Source organism: Amblyomma americanum, chromosome 7 (genome assembly GCF_052857255.1).
Source record: "Amblyomma americanum isolate KBUSLIRL-KWMA chromosome 7, ASM5285725v1, whole genome shotgun sequence".
NCBI classification, from domain to species: Eukaryota; Metazoa; Arthropoda; class Arachnida; order Ixodida; family Ixodidae; genus Amblyomma; species Amblyomma americanum.
The window spans coordinates 87,884,086-87,900,175 of NC_135503.1; the positions used below are offsets into that span (position 1 = coordinate 87,884,086).

Consider the following 16,090-nt stretch of genomic DNA (forward strand, 5'->3'; position numbering starts at 1 on the left):
CCTGAATATTTTGAGTCCGCTCTTTAAAGTAAATTTCGGTTAATTATATAAATTCAGCGCACCTTGACTTGAACAAATGATTGACTCTCAAAAGTGCATATCTTGAATGCTTAATTGAATTTGGCAAAAGAGTCCAATAGAGGAACATGGGTTAATGCTTACCTGACTAAATTGGGATTAGTAGGACGGCATGCCATCGCACGTCGTCGGAGTAAAAAGAGTAATTTAATAAGCCGTTTTACTCTCGAAGAAGCAATAGATAAAATAAGATTTACTTTTAGATTCTGTCATTCTCAGCACAAGACACGAATTTAATTTTATTCTTGGAGTGCGACTCGTTGTCACGCTTTAGCGTGATGACAATAGTTCCTACCTTCTACAGCTATCAATTCTCTAGCTTCTTTCTATCTTTACTTTTTTTTAGTCAAGGGCACACGTTTGTACTTCCATGTTTTACTGAGATAAAGAGAAGCTGGCGTAATGCATCATGCGATTTGGGAGAGGGGTAGGCCGAGAAATTGACTCCATGGTACACCTCAAACGCAGAGATGCGCGCGTCACCTGAATCTAATGAACAAAAAATTATTCCGTTTGAGCGGTACGATTCTTTTTTTACTACGTGCCGCCCTGATGTCTACGCTAAAGTACCACCAATTTTTTATGTTTCGTTTTCCTGTCATTTCATGAGCAGCTATTTTATTGCACGCTCATCAGTAGGTGCCTTATCTCCAAAAACAAACCATCCACTCAAAACGCTTTCTCAACCAGCTGCGATCCCTACGTTACCTTGTTAAAATTTTTGCTAGGTTTATGGCTCGTTTTCCGGCACAAGCCCTGTACCACTGCGTTAAAGCCGACTGTACAACACTCGCCGACCGCTATCGGAACGCTCTTTCGCAAAGTGGAGAGGTGAGTGAAAGTTTCCTCCGCTTAGAAGTCCTACTATATAAATGGAAATCTCAACCAGGTATACAAACTTTAGGCGTTGAATGTATTTCCTATTTGCATTATTTTATGCTGTACTAGCTGTACATTTTTTTTTACATACTGTGACGAAATAGAAGAATACGAACTCTGCAGTGGCGCGGTACGAAGCGCTTGGGCTCTGCCCGCCGCCATTTAAATCATGCCCTTCCCATCCGTCATGTCGTTCTCGCTTCATCGCCTTGCCGTCACGTAACATTTGGTGGAGGTGCTGGACACCTTCGTCATCCCGGTTCCGGAACTTCGGAGCCTGCTGTCCACCGCAGCCTTCCGTGAAGTGCTCGTGGTTTCGCACCTCCCGACATTGTCGCGACAGCTACGAGGAATTGGAGGTTGAGAAAGATGCAGTCTCAAGGCCACATGCTAGGTGCGAGAGGCATAGCGCCACGGTATCTAATTTTTTTTTACAGTCAACCTGTGCCGGACGCTAATGTTGTTTGCTCGCAAAACATTGCTGGTGGTTTAGCTTTGGTTAACCCTGGTCGAAAGCGAAAAGCTGCATCGTGGTCGAGCGACTGGCGGTTTCCATAAATAGCCCTACTGACAAACACACACAGTAGTAGGCATTTTTTTATTTGTTAAACATCTTGCTTTCTTCGAAACGACATTAAAGGAGCTCACATAAGGCAGTATAACGGGTGTCCCAGCTAACTTCAGCTGAGGGTTAAAAAATAAATTATTAGAGACGGGCGAGTGAAACCAGTTGCATATTGGTGACAGCCAATTTGCGTACCACAGGCAATTTTTTGTTTTGCAATTAGTTAACAGTTTAATTAATTTCAGTTATTTAAATTTAAAAATGTTGACTATAGACAACAAATTACATTTGAAGAGTTGTAGAGCCCCTTCAGAAACCCTCGTTCCATCATTTACGAGAAGGAAACCCTCACGTATATCTTTTTTTCCCAGCTCCAAAGAAAGCCCGGGAAATACAAAATAACGTGACTAACGCACTTGCGAGCCAAGATAGTGCTGCTCTCCAGCGTGGTTTGAGCAAAGGAAATCACCTACAGCCTTGACTGGACGCCCCCGCACCAGCGGCAGGCCGATATGTTGGCGGTGGTTCCTCTTCTGCGTCAGCCAGTGGCACACATGACGGTGCGAGTTGCAGCCGCCAACATAACGGCCTGCCGCTGGTGCAGGGCCGTCTAGTCAAGGCTGCAGGTGATTTCCTTTGCTCAAACCACGATTGAGAGCAGCCCGATCTTGGCGTGCAAGTGCGTTAATCGCGTGGTTTATTTTATATTTCGCGGGCTACCTTTGGAGCTGAGAAAAAGGACAAACTTGAGGGTCTCCTTATAGTAAATGATGGAATGGGTGTTTCTGAAGGTGCTCTACAACTCTTCAAATGCAATTTTTCTAAAGTCAATATTTTTTTAATTTAAATAACTGAACTTAATTAAACTAATAATTAATTGCAAAACAAAAAATTGCCTGTGCTGCACAAGATGACTCTGACGAATATGCAACTGGTTTCACTCGCCTGTCTCTCATAATTTATTTTTTAACCCTTGGCTTAAGTTAGCTGGGACACCCGGTATATTTGATATAGCTTCGGTGATATTTACAACTGTATTATTCCTCGTTGTATGCGGAGATATGGAATCAAATCCGGTTCCAGACGACGCGCAAACCCTGCACATAATTTCAGATAGCCAAATTTAAAAAGTAATTGTTTTTTTTTTTTGGGGGGGGGGGGGGGGGGGAATGGTGCAATGTGAGACAAAATCATTTCCTTTTCTTAAAACCAACTGTCATTTTTCACCGCTTACGGTGCGGTTAGTGTGTCCACGAAGATATGTGAGACAGGCCTAATTTCCTTTCCTTAAAACCAACTTTCATTTCACTTTCCTTCTCTTACGGCGTGATTCAGGTGTCAACCGAGAATTGTGAGACAGGCGTCATTTCATTTCCTTAAAGCAAAATTTACTTCACTTTCCTCCCCTTACGGCGCGGTTCGGGTATCCATCGAGATATGTGAGGCAGGCGTAATTTCCTTTCCCTTAAGATCAATTTTCATTTCATTTTCTTTTCCTTACGGGCGCGGTTCAAATGTCCACCGAGATATGTGAGACAGACGTCATTTCTTTGTTCGACCTCTAGCTACATACAAGATGCAGTAGGCTGGAGGCTGCTGCAAACGGGGACTTTCCCCAATCTAAATACCTTAAGTAGAATCTACCCCACGCAATACAGCAGCAAATGTCCGTGGTGTGGAGAAAAACCAACGTTAATGCACATAACGTGGGTGTGTCAGAAAAACAAGGATCTGGCTGCAATAAACAAAAACCCGAGTGCGGAACAGTGGGAGGGGATGCTCTCCAGCGAGGACCCGGCCGTCCAGCGCGGATTTGTCCGGAGAGCCTACCTGGCGGCATACCTCAGTGGAGCCCTGGACCAGGGGCCCCAACCCTGTTAAGACGGGCTACATTAACTCATCGGAAGATGAAGAAGACAGCCCGCGACCGCTAATAACACATTTTAATATCAAATATAAATAAAGTTTTTCCTCCTCCTCCTCAAGGTGAAACTTGTGGCCCCGCTGACAGCTCGAAAAACTGGCGTAGTGAAGCTTTTCTCTTCAATAAAGGGCGAACGAGCAAAACTGCCGGGTGGATCTTCTGGTCATGACAATTACCAAATGGCATGATGATCAGCAACGACAAAGAAGGGGCGACCGTATTCTTTAATTGATTTGACTTTTCTCATTTTTATCTTGATTCAGTCGTCTCGCGCCTATTTTTCTCCGCGCAAATACCTCAGTGGGATTATCCACTGAACCTTGGCCAATCCCCCTGCGTGGGTATGTGCCATGCTTACTAAGGAGAAGAAGAAGAAGAGGATATGGACGGGCGAAATTTTTGAATCCCTCAAATGTTTTATCAGTATTCCTATTCCGTAACGGAATAGTTCACTCCTACTTTTCTCAATGTGCGGCTGGCGTAAACAACAACTTATTCGAAAAACCCTTACTTGATTTGGGCAAGAACTGCGCCTAGGCCTACAGCGCTGGCATCAGGGCAAGTTTAGATACCTGCCCGGGTTTCACAATAGGGGAAGATCGGAGGCGATGCCAGAATGTGCCGGCGTGTAATAAATGCGGCATCGCATGCGGGGGGAGGAACTGAGATTGCTATGGCCAGAAGCTGTGCGAAGTGGCTTACTGTGGAGAAAAAATAACGAATAAGGAGGCAAAAATAACAATTCAGTCTAAAGATGCGCTCACGTTCTTCCTTCCCATTGATCAAGGAAACTCAATGAATGCACGAACTTTGGTAGAATGGGGAAGAGCGCTGTCCTTGGAGAGCACATGGCCTAACACTGTGAACTTCCTTGCAACCTAGTAGCACTTCTTGGAAATCAGTTGCAAGACATGAAAATTAAAGCGCACGGCCAGACGAGGGAGCCAAGACGAGAAGCAGAAGAGCGCTAACTTGCAACGATATATTATGAAGCGCAGAGGACAACAAAAAGAAGGCAGCGCTAGCTCGCATGCATATGTAGACGCCAAGAAAGCTTTGAAACTCAGCGCCTATGTCTGTGTGTCGTCTTTGTTTCGGTGTGTGGCTTTGTTTCTGGACTACTTATTTCTACCAACTAGGTAAGCTTCCTGTGCATAATAATCTAACAAAAACTTCCGTCAAGTTCAGCATTGTTAACACATAAGCAACTAAAAGATCAGGAAGGAAAATAATAGAAAAAAACGCGCAACTCGCCTACGGAATGAATCGGCTTATGCATCGGTTGCGTTCTTCCTGGCACGTGATGCCTTTTCTCGAACTTGCTACTCGGCTTGCGCCGCAAACGGGAGACACATATGAGACTGGCATCTGCCTGTTTCCTGAACCTCCAGACAAGTGCCCATGGATGATAGATTACTTTTCAAGCGAATTGGACCACAATACACCAGTTTGTGCGAGATATTCTTGCTCGAATAAGCTTGTTTACATGCAGAATTTTTTGTTCAAACACCCAGCCAAACAAGAGAGGGATTGGCCATGTGTTCGGAATTCGCAGTTGTGATTTCAAGACGAATGAGATATTAAGTAAAAGAAAAAGGTAACATAACGAAATCGAAAGCACATCTAAGTACATCGACTCTAAGCAATCGAAAATCTAAGCACATCGAAAATGTTTAAATAGCAGACCAAAATGCGGTGAGGGTTTAACTTAGATAAACCGTGTAGAAGTACGAAAGCAGGTGCTCATTCTTCACTCTGAGGGGACACTTGCTCCGCCTTAATGGCATGCCACGATACCTTTAGTGGGTTAATACCCATGCATGCAAAACTGGCCATTCTCTGCCTAACATTTATAGATCCCAACGGATCCTCATGCCACTACCAGCACAGTGGCGTAGTGGTTAAGCGATGCGCCACTGCACTGGTAGGGGACTGCTTCTATCAAAACCACCGGTAGAAATTTTACGACACATGTTGCTCTTGTTGAGCAACCTCTTTCGAACAATTACTAATTTAACTGCCACCTGCCTCCAATTGGCTAGAGCTGGCGCGACACTCTCCCGAACTCACCCAAGCTTACACGAGTTAACTCGGGTATCCTCGGATTAGTTCGATGCACAAAAAAATACGTCAATATTTTTGCTCGGTGTTGGTACATCTCTAGTACTGTTTTCGAACTAGTTTTAGCGTGTCAGTCAGTACAGAAGCGCGAGAAAGAACCTGTTCATGCTTCTCCTGACAGGTCCGATCTGAACCTGTACAAAATGTTTTTAGTAATCCATTTTGGTGTCGTAATTTCACGAGAGGTTCAAACGGATCCAATCAAACCATTAAGAAGCAGCTCGAACAGCTCCTTATGATACTCATGCGATCCCATACAGAGTCAGATCAGCCCCGCGTAAACCTGTAAACATATATAGCCGATCCTGTCAGACACTGTATAAACAACCATGATTTTTATACAAATTTATAGCAACAGAGAATTTAGAAGATGGACATAAAGAGCTTCACAAAACGGCATATTTCGTGTGTGCGAAAGAAGGCATAAAGAAGGCACTGAGCATTGCCTTTTTTTTTCATTCCAGAATGTCGTCGCCCCAGGCAAACATGCAACCTTCAGCAGCGAGAGCCCTGATCGAGAAACACGAAGCCGAAGTGTTCGAGGCGCGCTCCGAGCTCTACACCGCTGCCAACGCAGCCATCCTGAACGCATTCCACAGTGCGTTTATGATCTGCGACGACCAGGAGCAGCAACAATTCATTGACGTCGGATGCGGAATCGGAGACTTGGCATTCAAGTATGGCGCACAGGCTATGATGCGGCAGAAGAACTTCGTCTAAAATATTGCGCTTCGTACTAGAACTAATAGTAACACTGTTTTAATCAATGAAACACCTGCACGTAAAGCTGAGGAAACTCTAAAACTGTTCAAGGAGTTCTAGGCCACACAGCCGTAAGGCGCCAGTGCAGCCTGCTACCTCAAGGACAAATAATAATGACTTTCATTCCAAAAGCTTCACTTCAAGAAACAATCATTTTTATTGCGAGTACGAAGAATTTTTTATTTGACCTTTATAATTACTTTGAAACTTTTATGAATGCTTTCACTCTAAGCCGAGGCTGCACACACGTCATAATAATAATAATAACATTTGGTTTTGGGGGGAAAGGAAATGGCGCAGTATCTGTCTCATATATCGTTGGACACCTGAACCGCGCCGTAAGGAGAGGGTAAAGGAGGTAGCGAAAGAAGAAAGGAAGAAGAGGTGCCGTAGTGGAGGCCTCCTGAATAATTTCGACCACCTGGGGATCTTTAACGTGCACTGACATCGCACAGCACACGGGCGCCTTAGCGTTTTTCCTCCATAAAAACGCAGCCGCCGCGGTCGGGTTCGAACCCGGGTGCACACACGTCAGAGAATACAGTTTCTTACTGTTAACTAGAGGGAAAGCTGGCGCCACTACACCTGTACCTCCATGGGCGCGCAAAGCATCATGGGGCGATGAGCTACTTGGTGCAGGACAGTAGGTTTTTTCAGGAACACAGAGTGGCGGTACAGAGATGTCCCATTCCGAATCGACCGCGCCCTCTTCGCGCAGACGACTTCGGCGTAGAAGTAGTGTGCAAAAACAATAGTATCGAAAACGCAACAGCACACGACGCCAATAAAAGGTTTTTGTTTTCCGAAATGCTGTGGAAAAGCCTTTTAAGATGTTGAAAGGACAGCGTTCATTTCAAAAACATATTTCTTTTTAAAAGTGCGCCTGTTAAACACGAAATATTGGCTTTTGTAGTCTGCAATGCTTGGCCGATAGGAAAGCAAGCCATCGCTGATTTTGGGCAAACTTTGCATTTATGTGCTTTTCTGCTCGTTTGTTGCAATTTATCGACAAGATATTGAACGTCAGGATATTCTTGATTATTGAACAATGTTTGTTTTTTCATTATCTTTTGGCCAAAAGTTGTAGTTCTGCAGTCGGTAGCTCTCCGCCCCATGATGCTTAGAGCGCCCATGGTGGTACGGGTGGCCTCGAGGAAGCTCCATGCAAACTCTCATAGGCGGGGCGCCAGCTTTCCCTCTAGTAAATAGTAAGAAACTCTATGCGTCAGAGAGAGAGGGAGAGAAATAAATTTATTAACCAACGGATTCGGAACACATAGGTCCCCCCTATACGTTCATGCACTATACGTTCGTGAAGTCATGAAGTTCCATGACGTGGGCCACCCGGTCAATGACGATCTTCTGCCTGGTCGGGTCCGTCGAGCGCAGTAGGATCTCCCATTCCTCCCAACTGGTCAGGAGCTACGGTGCTCGCGGAGGAGGATCCGTAGGGCATTCAAGGAGATTGCGGGTGAGCGAAGCGTAGGGGTGGTTGCACTAAGTACAGGAAGTGGCGTATGCTTCCGCGTAGGTCCGCGAGAGAAAATAGATGGAAGGAAGGGTGCGGGTCTGGAGGCGGCGCCATGATATTTGGTGGTAATTGTCAAGAGATTAGTGGGGTGGGGGTATAGCTGGCATTCGGCGTGATATGCCTGGGTCACATCGCTAAAGGAAACCATTCGCTCCAGGGAAGAGCCCGACTCCGCCGCCGCCCGGCTGAAGAGACCTCAGGCGTGGTCATTGACGGCTTTGTTGCCGGGGTTCCCAGAGTGCGCAGGCCCACAGATGAGCTCCACATGGCGGGGCGGGTTCATGGGGGGCAAGCTGAGGATGTGGAAAGCGGTCTCATGAACTCGCACTCGTGCAAAATTTATAAGTGCAGTTTTTGAGTCAGTAAGCGCGTAACGGGCATTAGTGTGTGCAAGGGCAAGCGCGATTGCCGCCTCTTTCGAGGATTAGGGGATGGATGTCGCAGGAAGGTGAAAAGTGGCGATGGTTTGAGTGTATGGTAAACTACGGCAATTGCCGCACCTTAGCCCGTGCAGGCTGCGTCCACCCACACCGCGTCGGCTCAGGAACAGTAGTATTTGTGGAGGGCATTTCCACGGGCTATGCGGCGGGCTGAGTTATAGGCGCTGTGGGTGTTCCGAGGAAGGGGCGTGACTCGGAGCGGTGTGCGTATGGGGTCTGCTGCTCGCATGCGAATTTGGTGGGTTTCAAATATGTGACGCCCTGTGAAAGATTTAGCTAGGCAAGTGCTTTTTGCTTGTCCGTGGGCCTTTATTAATTCATGCATAGTGTGGTGGAGGCCAAGCTGGAGGAGTTTAGTGGTTTTGTGGCTAAGGGGAAGGTGTAGGGCCAGCTTGAAAGCTTTACTGAGCACAGCATCTTGAGTGGCGATTTCTTCTTTTCGGAGTCGTAGGTATAGGACTGTGTAGAGAAAACGACTGAGTATGAAGGCATGAATGAGGCGGCACAAATCGTGCGCCTTCATGTCATAGGGTTTGCCGGAAACTCTGCGGATGAGGCGCGAGAGCGCTTCCGCCATCCGTTTGAGTTTCTTGACAATGAAAGTGTTCCGGCCGTTGTTCTGTATATGAAGGCCAGGATCCGGAATGTGTCAAGTTCCGGGACCGGGCGTCCGTCAAGAGTAACGGTGAGGGAAGCCGTGGGAAGGGTACGTGGTGAGGGGCGTATGAGAAGCAGCTCAGACTTCTCTGGGGAACAGGAGAGACCTATGCTTTGTGCGTGTTGTCCAGTTTGCGGTGGTCTGTAAGGTTTTCTCTTTGGCACCATCACTGCCGTGGTTGGCCCAGAGAGTGATGCCCGCATAGAGGCTGTGTCGAAGTTGAGGTATATTGTGAAGAGCGCGGGCTAAGAGAATGAGTATGGCATCGAAAGAGAAAGGGGAGAGTACAGAACCTTGCGGAGCGCCCACTCTGCTAAGTGTGTAGGCCTACGTACAAGCGCACACGTGACAATTATTCTAGGGTATGAAGGTTGGCGGGGGTGGACAGGTGAGTGGTGGGTGCAACTTCTTAGGCTGGATGTGCGGTAGGGTGTTAGGTTTATGGTGGCAATAAGTGGGCGGGTACTCTGACACGTTTTTTGGCATTAAGACATTGATACCTCTTATGCACTAAAACAGAAGTTTGAGAAGGAGATGGTGTCAAAAATACAGAATAGTTCTACAATTTAAAAAGTGAGCGTGCAAAGCAGAGAACATTATTTTTCGGGAGTGAATGCAAAAAGATTAAGGCCGTCATTCTTAAGGCTTATAAGTGACTATAACGAATCATTATGTCATTTTCTCAAAATAAGCATTATGATACGAGAAAGGCCTTGGTTAATTGTGAAGGATACGGATTCTTGAATATCTTTTTAACGTACCATCACCGCTTTATATCCCTCATTCATCGTTTTCCTCAACGTCCACAGCCACCGGCAATTTGCAATGACAATCCTAAAATAGCTGAAAGCTTTCGTATTTCGAAGCCTAGACCTTGTTTCATCTGAGAACGAAATTTCAGAATTTCACAATATTTTTATGAACTTTGCACTGCAATAGCGCAAAAATTATCAACTGGAAGTAGATTTGCAGGAGGTGTTACGCTGGCGCCGATCGGCTTTCCAGAAAAAGAAAGAGCTTGTTTTTATGCAAGCAAGTGTTCCAATAATAATATCGTGAAAAGCAAAACACTTAAGACATTTTCACGTATCGTTTATTTGCTTCCATAAATTTTGCGTTCATGAACTACATTACGCTTATTGCTTTCTGCGACCTCTTACCAAATTAATTTTACTATAATGCAAAAGCACCTCCAGCGTGCTTCCTTCTAGTTTCTGCATTTCTAGTGGGACTGGTGACGTCATATGAACCACCCGATGCTTTAATTTCGGGTGCTCTTTATTGCGGAACAATTACCTTTACTAGCTGTACGTACCATTATATTTTTGCTTAAATAACTGCAGTCAATGACAGACTCATCTAGTGGATATTTCCGTAAGCGGCCCTGGTCTTTTCAGGCACCTACTGCCCCGCTGCTCTCCATGCCGACGGCTCGTTGCGGCTGACCTTTCGGACAACTTGATCAAGCTTGCCGCCAAGAAGTACCCGCACCCAAAGATCGAGTACCTACAGCTGGACATTGTGGGAGATGTGGAGGGCTTCGTGGCCGAACAGGGTCAGTTTCAAAGGGTTTACTCATTCGCCACGTTGCATTGGGTGAAAGACAAGCGCCTGGCCATGCTAAACTTCGAGAAACTGCTCACTCCTGGCGGAGAGCTCTTCTTGGTCATGCTAGGAGGTTCCCTAATACATGACCTGTACAAGGCTATGATGAATTCTCCGCGTTGGATAAAGTACAACAAGGTAAGTCGGAGGAGCGCCCTGCATATCCACCTTTTCTGAATTACCGCTCGTTTAATTTTGTTTTCATTCGGGGCGTCTAAGTATAAACAATTTGTTAACTTCCCTTTAAAGTTTAGCCGATTTCAGTAAGAGACGCCCTCACAATTATTTGATCCCTACTGTCGGTACTGTTTTCATAAACTCAAAGACATTAAAATGCAAATGAAGCTATACATTGTTTATTAATGCTAGACTGAAAGCACGGCGACGAGTATATTCCACCAAGCCATCCATGCAAACTAGCGCAGTTTCCGCCCTTACTTCATATAGTTACCTGAGGCGTAAAAATACCCAATACCATACAACAAACCACAAGCTTATGATGCTACGTTTAGAGACTGTTGCTTCAGTTCTCCTCAAGCAGATTTTTGTGTTCGCACGACATACACATACACTGAAGTCCTCTGCACTAGACATAATAACCGAACTAAACAAGTTTAAGAACTATAAAATAGTAACATAATAATCACGAAATAACCTGCATTTATACTGGCCGACGAAGAAAGCTCCAAACTGCCGCAACTAAAGCAGTCGAGAAATGTGCAGGACAAATATTGGCGCCGTAGTTTTTAATACACCACTGGGTTCTCCATTAGCGAAAAAAGGCTTTTTGTTTTGAAACTTCGAAGTGAAATTTATGCATAATATATCATGCTGGGCGTTTGAAGTTCCAAGCCTTTAGATGAAGCCCTAAATGTTTCTTTTTTTGCAGTTCCTCAGTTGATTTGTTTTTATTGCGCAGGTTCTGCAAGAATGCATGCCTGTGATCAGTGCTGCGCAAGATAAAGAATCATTGAGGAAATATGCTGCAGACCTCATCAAGTTAACGAAGCTTATTCCGCTGACCTGCGAGGTGGTCTCATATCCTTCTACAAATAAGACTAAAGATGAAATGATACGTGAGTAAAACTGAATATTTAAAATGTTATGCACCGCTTTCTGGGAGCTACATACCTTGAAACAATACTTTTTGCTACGCAGTCTTCTTTTGAAGCAGGAGGAGATTTTACTCCCATTATCAAAAAAAGAAGAAGAAACAATGGACGGTCATCAGTAAGCCACGCAAAAGTGCAGCGTCACCTGGCGCGGGGAAAAAAGGGCATAATGCACACTATGTTCTTCAATTTTGTTTGTATTTTCTCAATTTACAGATGTACGCCAGGCCCTCTTTACTATAATGTTCTCGGTAATGCCTGAAGATAATAATAAATACACGCTTAATAGGCGCATGCCGTTGGCCGTCGCGAGCACACATTCTCTAGCTATGCGCATGCAAGAGAAAAGATGGTAATATCTGCGCACGGGGAAAGGAAAAGAACCCCTGCGAAATACCTCCAACATGGCAGCCTAAAAAGCGCCAAATGAGATACAGGGCGCCGTTACTGCTAGCCGCGAGAAGTTACATCTCTCTCCCGGGCTACTCCACATGTTAATAGAGAGTAGTCGTTGATGACTGTACACCTGATGCTGGAGAGTTACTGTTGCGGACGCTGCCGACCAAGCCGTGAATACTAGGAAAGAGCGAATAACAGCTGGTGCTGTAAAAACTCTCTCACACCAAATTCTCGAATGAATTTTCAAACAGCGCGATCGCAAAGAACGCATTCTCGCTTTCCGACGCCTCGCAGTACTGCGTTGTGCGTTCAAACGGGTGCAATTGTAGGACCTTCTAGCAGCAGAATCTCGCCGTTGCCATCATTATTCGTTATATGGGTTTTCAAATGCGCGCTGCCAGTGATGATATTGTCGTGTCAGCGTATTCGAGCCGGGTGCAGCCGCAAATTAAGTTGGAAAGGCGGTCAAGGCGCTTGAACAAGTCATTACAGTCAAAGAAAGAAGAGAGCTGTCGCGTGTCAAGCAGTGAAAGTAACTGGCGGTACTTAATGTGCTGCAAATCACGAAAGATAAAAGCTGCTTATTGCTGCGTAAGTTTAAGAATCAAAGATGTGTCACAATTGGGTTCTGACAGTCACCAAAACTTCATAAATTCAAATATCCCTAAGTATTTTTGTCACACTTTTTTTTATTCGTGTGTTCTGAGTGCTACTCTGCTTAGACCCGAGGATCCTCTATTTTCAATAAATATATGAGATACACAAAAAGCGGCAAAGAATACCGAGAGCGCCGTGCAGCTGGCAACGCCGCCAAGCTCTAAAAACAGAAGATGACGGAGGAGAAACACATACTGCACAGAATAAATCGAGGTTAGTTGGGTGGGTCCTTATTTCAGGAGCCCATTGATATTTGCGCCGCTCTTGCCCCTTCGCCAGCCAAAGCTGGTCCGGACAGTCCACACGTACAGCGGCCAAAGAGCGCCGCTGATTACTGCGTTCGCCAAGCGTCATCTGTGACCCTTCGCAGAATGCGTTGCGCCTTGCTTGCAACGCATTTGGTGCTTACACGGATCCTCGACGACGAGACGGAGTGTAATTTTTTTTTCGCCGGAATAAGCAACATTATCCGCGCGAAAGTGTTGTAATGTCAAAGGAATGCTTTAAGAAGACCTAGAATTCATACTGCGGTCTTAGCTCAGACATCTGTTGAATAATTTACATTTGACACTTCACTGCAGTCGCAGCCTTTTTCGTACTCAATGCGTAACTGAATAAGTAGGCTAAATAGCGTCCAGTTTTTCACTTTTTCACCAGGGCTCAGTGTGTGTGTCTTGTCAGAGAAAACTGTGGCAGTATTTAGACACGTGTGGCGTCATCGAAAGAGGTTGCAGCGTACGCAGCATGTATAGAGCCTGTTCTAAGCAATCTATAGACTAAAAGGCTAAGTTTCTCAGTGCTTTTGCGGAATACTTCAGACTTCTTCCGAAGAGGGCACACCCGACTGCAAAACGTGAAATTCCGTGCGAAAATTTGATTGCATGGCCGAGTTTATCTCATCCGTGCTATTCTTTTGCAGGTGATTTTCTTTTATTCCACCACATCAAGCCTTTGCTGAATGATGAAGAAAAAGAAGAGCTTCGTAAGTTTATAACAGAGTTCACAGAGAAGATTTGGGTCTCCTCGCAAAAAGGAAAAATCCTGGACCGAAAGATGATTGTTATCCACGCACAGAAACCTCTTAACTAGAAAAAATGAATGGCGATTTCTGCATCGTATTCGTCTAACAACGTTTGCCAATAAAATCCTCTCTAATTAATGATTTTTCTAGCTCCGATAGCTGCAGCGTTTCACAGGACGGCGACCAACCGGATTTTTCGAACCCCTTCTCTTTTCATAAACGATGAAATGAGAACGTTACGCAAATGCAAGCTGTAGTCCGCATCAAATCAAAAACGCGCTTCATCCCGGTCTTCCAGGTGAACAGCGTCTTCACTCATATAGCGCGTCTATGCATCCATTACACTGACTTGGAAGATTCAGGCGGGAACATCCTCGCTTCATATTTAAATGTAAAGAATATCCTTTTCTCCTATCTTGAAACCCTACAACTGCCTCTTTACCGTAAACCCCTCCCATGACTCCAAAATGGCGGATGTGGCTGGCGCCCGGAACACTCGTATGCCATTTTTTCAATTTATTCCTGGCTGAAGAATGACTATATGTCTTAATTTGACGCTGACCCGTCCCTCCGGTTGGAATTATTCTCTGTATAAACCTTTCATTTCTTAACTGAAGTCATGCAATGCAGCAGTGCTGATTACACTGAAGACGATTTAAGCTGTGCATATAGATGTTGACAACGGGTCACTAAGCTTTTGGGTAGCTCGACGCACGCAACGATTTTACAAGAAATAGTAAACGCCTGATTTATAGTCGAACGCTTTACTTTTTCCTTCACGATCTATGGTGCCGCTTCAGGCTTTAGCGGTGCCAGAAGTTAAATGCTTGGCTTTCCAGCCGGCATCGTGTCGTACTGTGTATGTGATCCCATGAACAATAACAGTAAACGCAGAGAGAGCTGTAGGTCCACAAGCTTCCGCTCACTGCACAAGGCATATGCTGAAGTGAGTGAAATACAGACGGTGCCGGTGTCACACAACACAGAACCTGTACTAAAGCTACGTGCAGTCTCATAAGGCTGCCACTGATACTCTGAATGTTGATGCGCAATGTTACAAGCTTTGACACATCTTAGAATGTAATTAATCTCAAAGCGCCGCTGTTAGTACAGCATTCTAGTGCACATGAAGGTGCGTCGTCCCTTCTAATGGCTGTGGTGATTATAGTGGTCGCCACTGTGGTGCCTATTTTTAGCAGCTCACATACGGAATGCTTACGCTTCGCAACGGAAACAAATTCTCTCTTCAACAGATTTGAAGTTCTAGCAGTTACGAAGCTTATCACCCAGGTTTCACTTTTCTCTATTTCGTAACCCCAAGATCTCCAGTGCCACGATTGAAAGCCTCCTACCATTGCTAAATGCGAAAAGTTACTACGCTGTACAGTGGCAATACGCCTCCGTTGTCAACAGTAAGCATTCCTTACGTGTGTTTAGAGATCGAAATCTACTTCAGGATTTGGGCAGCGTACTCTGGTCCTCAAAGGAAGTGCGCCGGAGGACAGGTTACTCCCTTTTGCTCCCATATAGTCTCATTTATGTTTAGAGTGTGAAAGCTGACTTCTGGAATGGGCCTCCTAGGTTCATTTAAATGCACTGGAAGCGTTTCTTTGATGGCCGTATTATTTTCATTTTGCTCGGATGATTTTCCAGTGCCTTAGCAGAGTTTCGCCGGCTTAGCCCAATGGGCGGCGTCGGCAGTGCCCGTGCGCAGGCATGGCACAAGTCAACATCTCGTGCATGCAGCCTGGGCCAGGCGTCTGGAGCCACCTTCGGCTTCGTCGTGTGTGGGTGCGGTCAGAACAATACGCCTACACACGCCTAGATACGCGTCTAGGGAGAACAACCGGAAATTTGCCGGTTTTGATCGCACTTCGACGATTGTTCTTTCTGACGGCTTCAATGTCGATGTCGCACGAAGACATTGCACTCTCTAAGCAAGTACTACGCGGTGAACATCACGAAATGTGCACCGATGAGAAGTGAAACAGGCAAGGAATTAGAAGTGCAATTACGCCCATGGAATTTTCCTCAGCAAGAAGAAAGCACAATCAGGACGCAAGAAACGGAAACGACATAGGCGCCAATAAACGCTGTGGCCAAACACAATTTACGCATTCTTGATATTTATTATATAAACGTGAACCCACGATTACGATGAGGGCAGCCGTCACCGTACGAACTGTGCATACCGTCATTTTAGTAGCAACTTCGCAAACGAGCTAATGCTCTTTTCCTCCCTGTTCCATTGGGTTAAGTGCGTGTAATTTTTCGGATAACCTATTCATGCTGGCAGCCACGCCAGCTTCTGGAGTAATGAGCAATATTGGTGGTAAGG

The 16,090-nt window shown here is 45.5% G+C and overlaps 1 protein-coding gene across 1 annotated transcript; it reads left to right on the top strand.

The window, feature by feature from the left end:
* The first annotated feature begins 923 nt into the window (after positions 1 to 923).
* Positions 924 to 13,863, top strand: LOC144099384 (juvenile hormone acid O-methyltransferase-like). The gene is made up of 5 exons (XM_077632630.1): positions 924 to 1,261; positions 6,032 to 6,244; positions 10,356 to 10,701; positions 11,483 to 11,639; positions 13,651 to 13,863. The coding sequence occupies exons 2-5, from the start codon at positions 6,033 to 6,035 to the stop codon at positions 13,818 to 13,820; spliced, it is 885 nt and encodes a 294-aa protein (XP_077488756.1). The 5' UTR covers positions 924 to 1,261; position 6,032; the 3' UTR covers positions 13,821 to 13,863.
* The last annotated feature ends 2,227 nt before the right edge of the window (positions 13,864 to 16,090 follow it).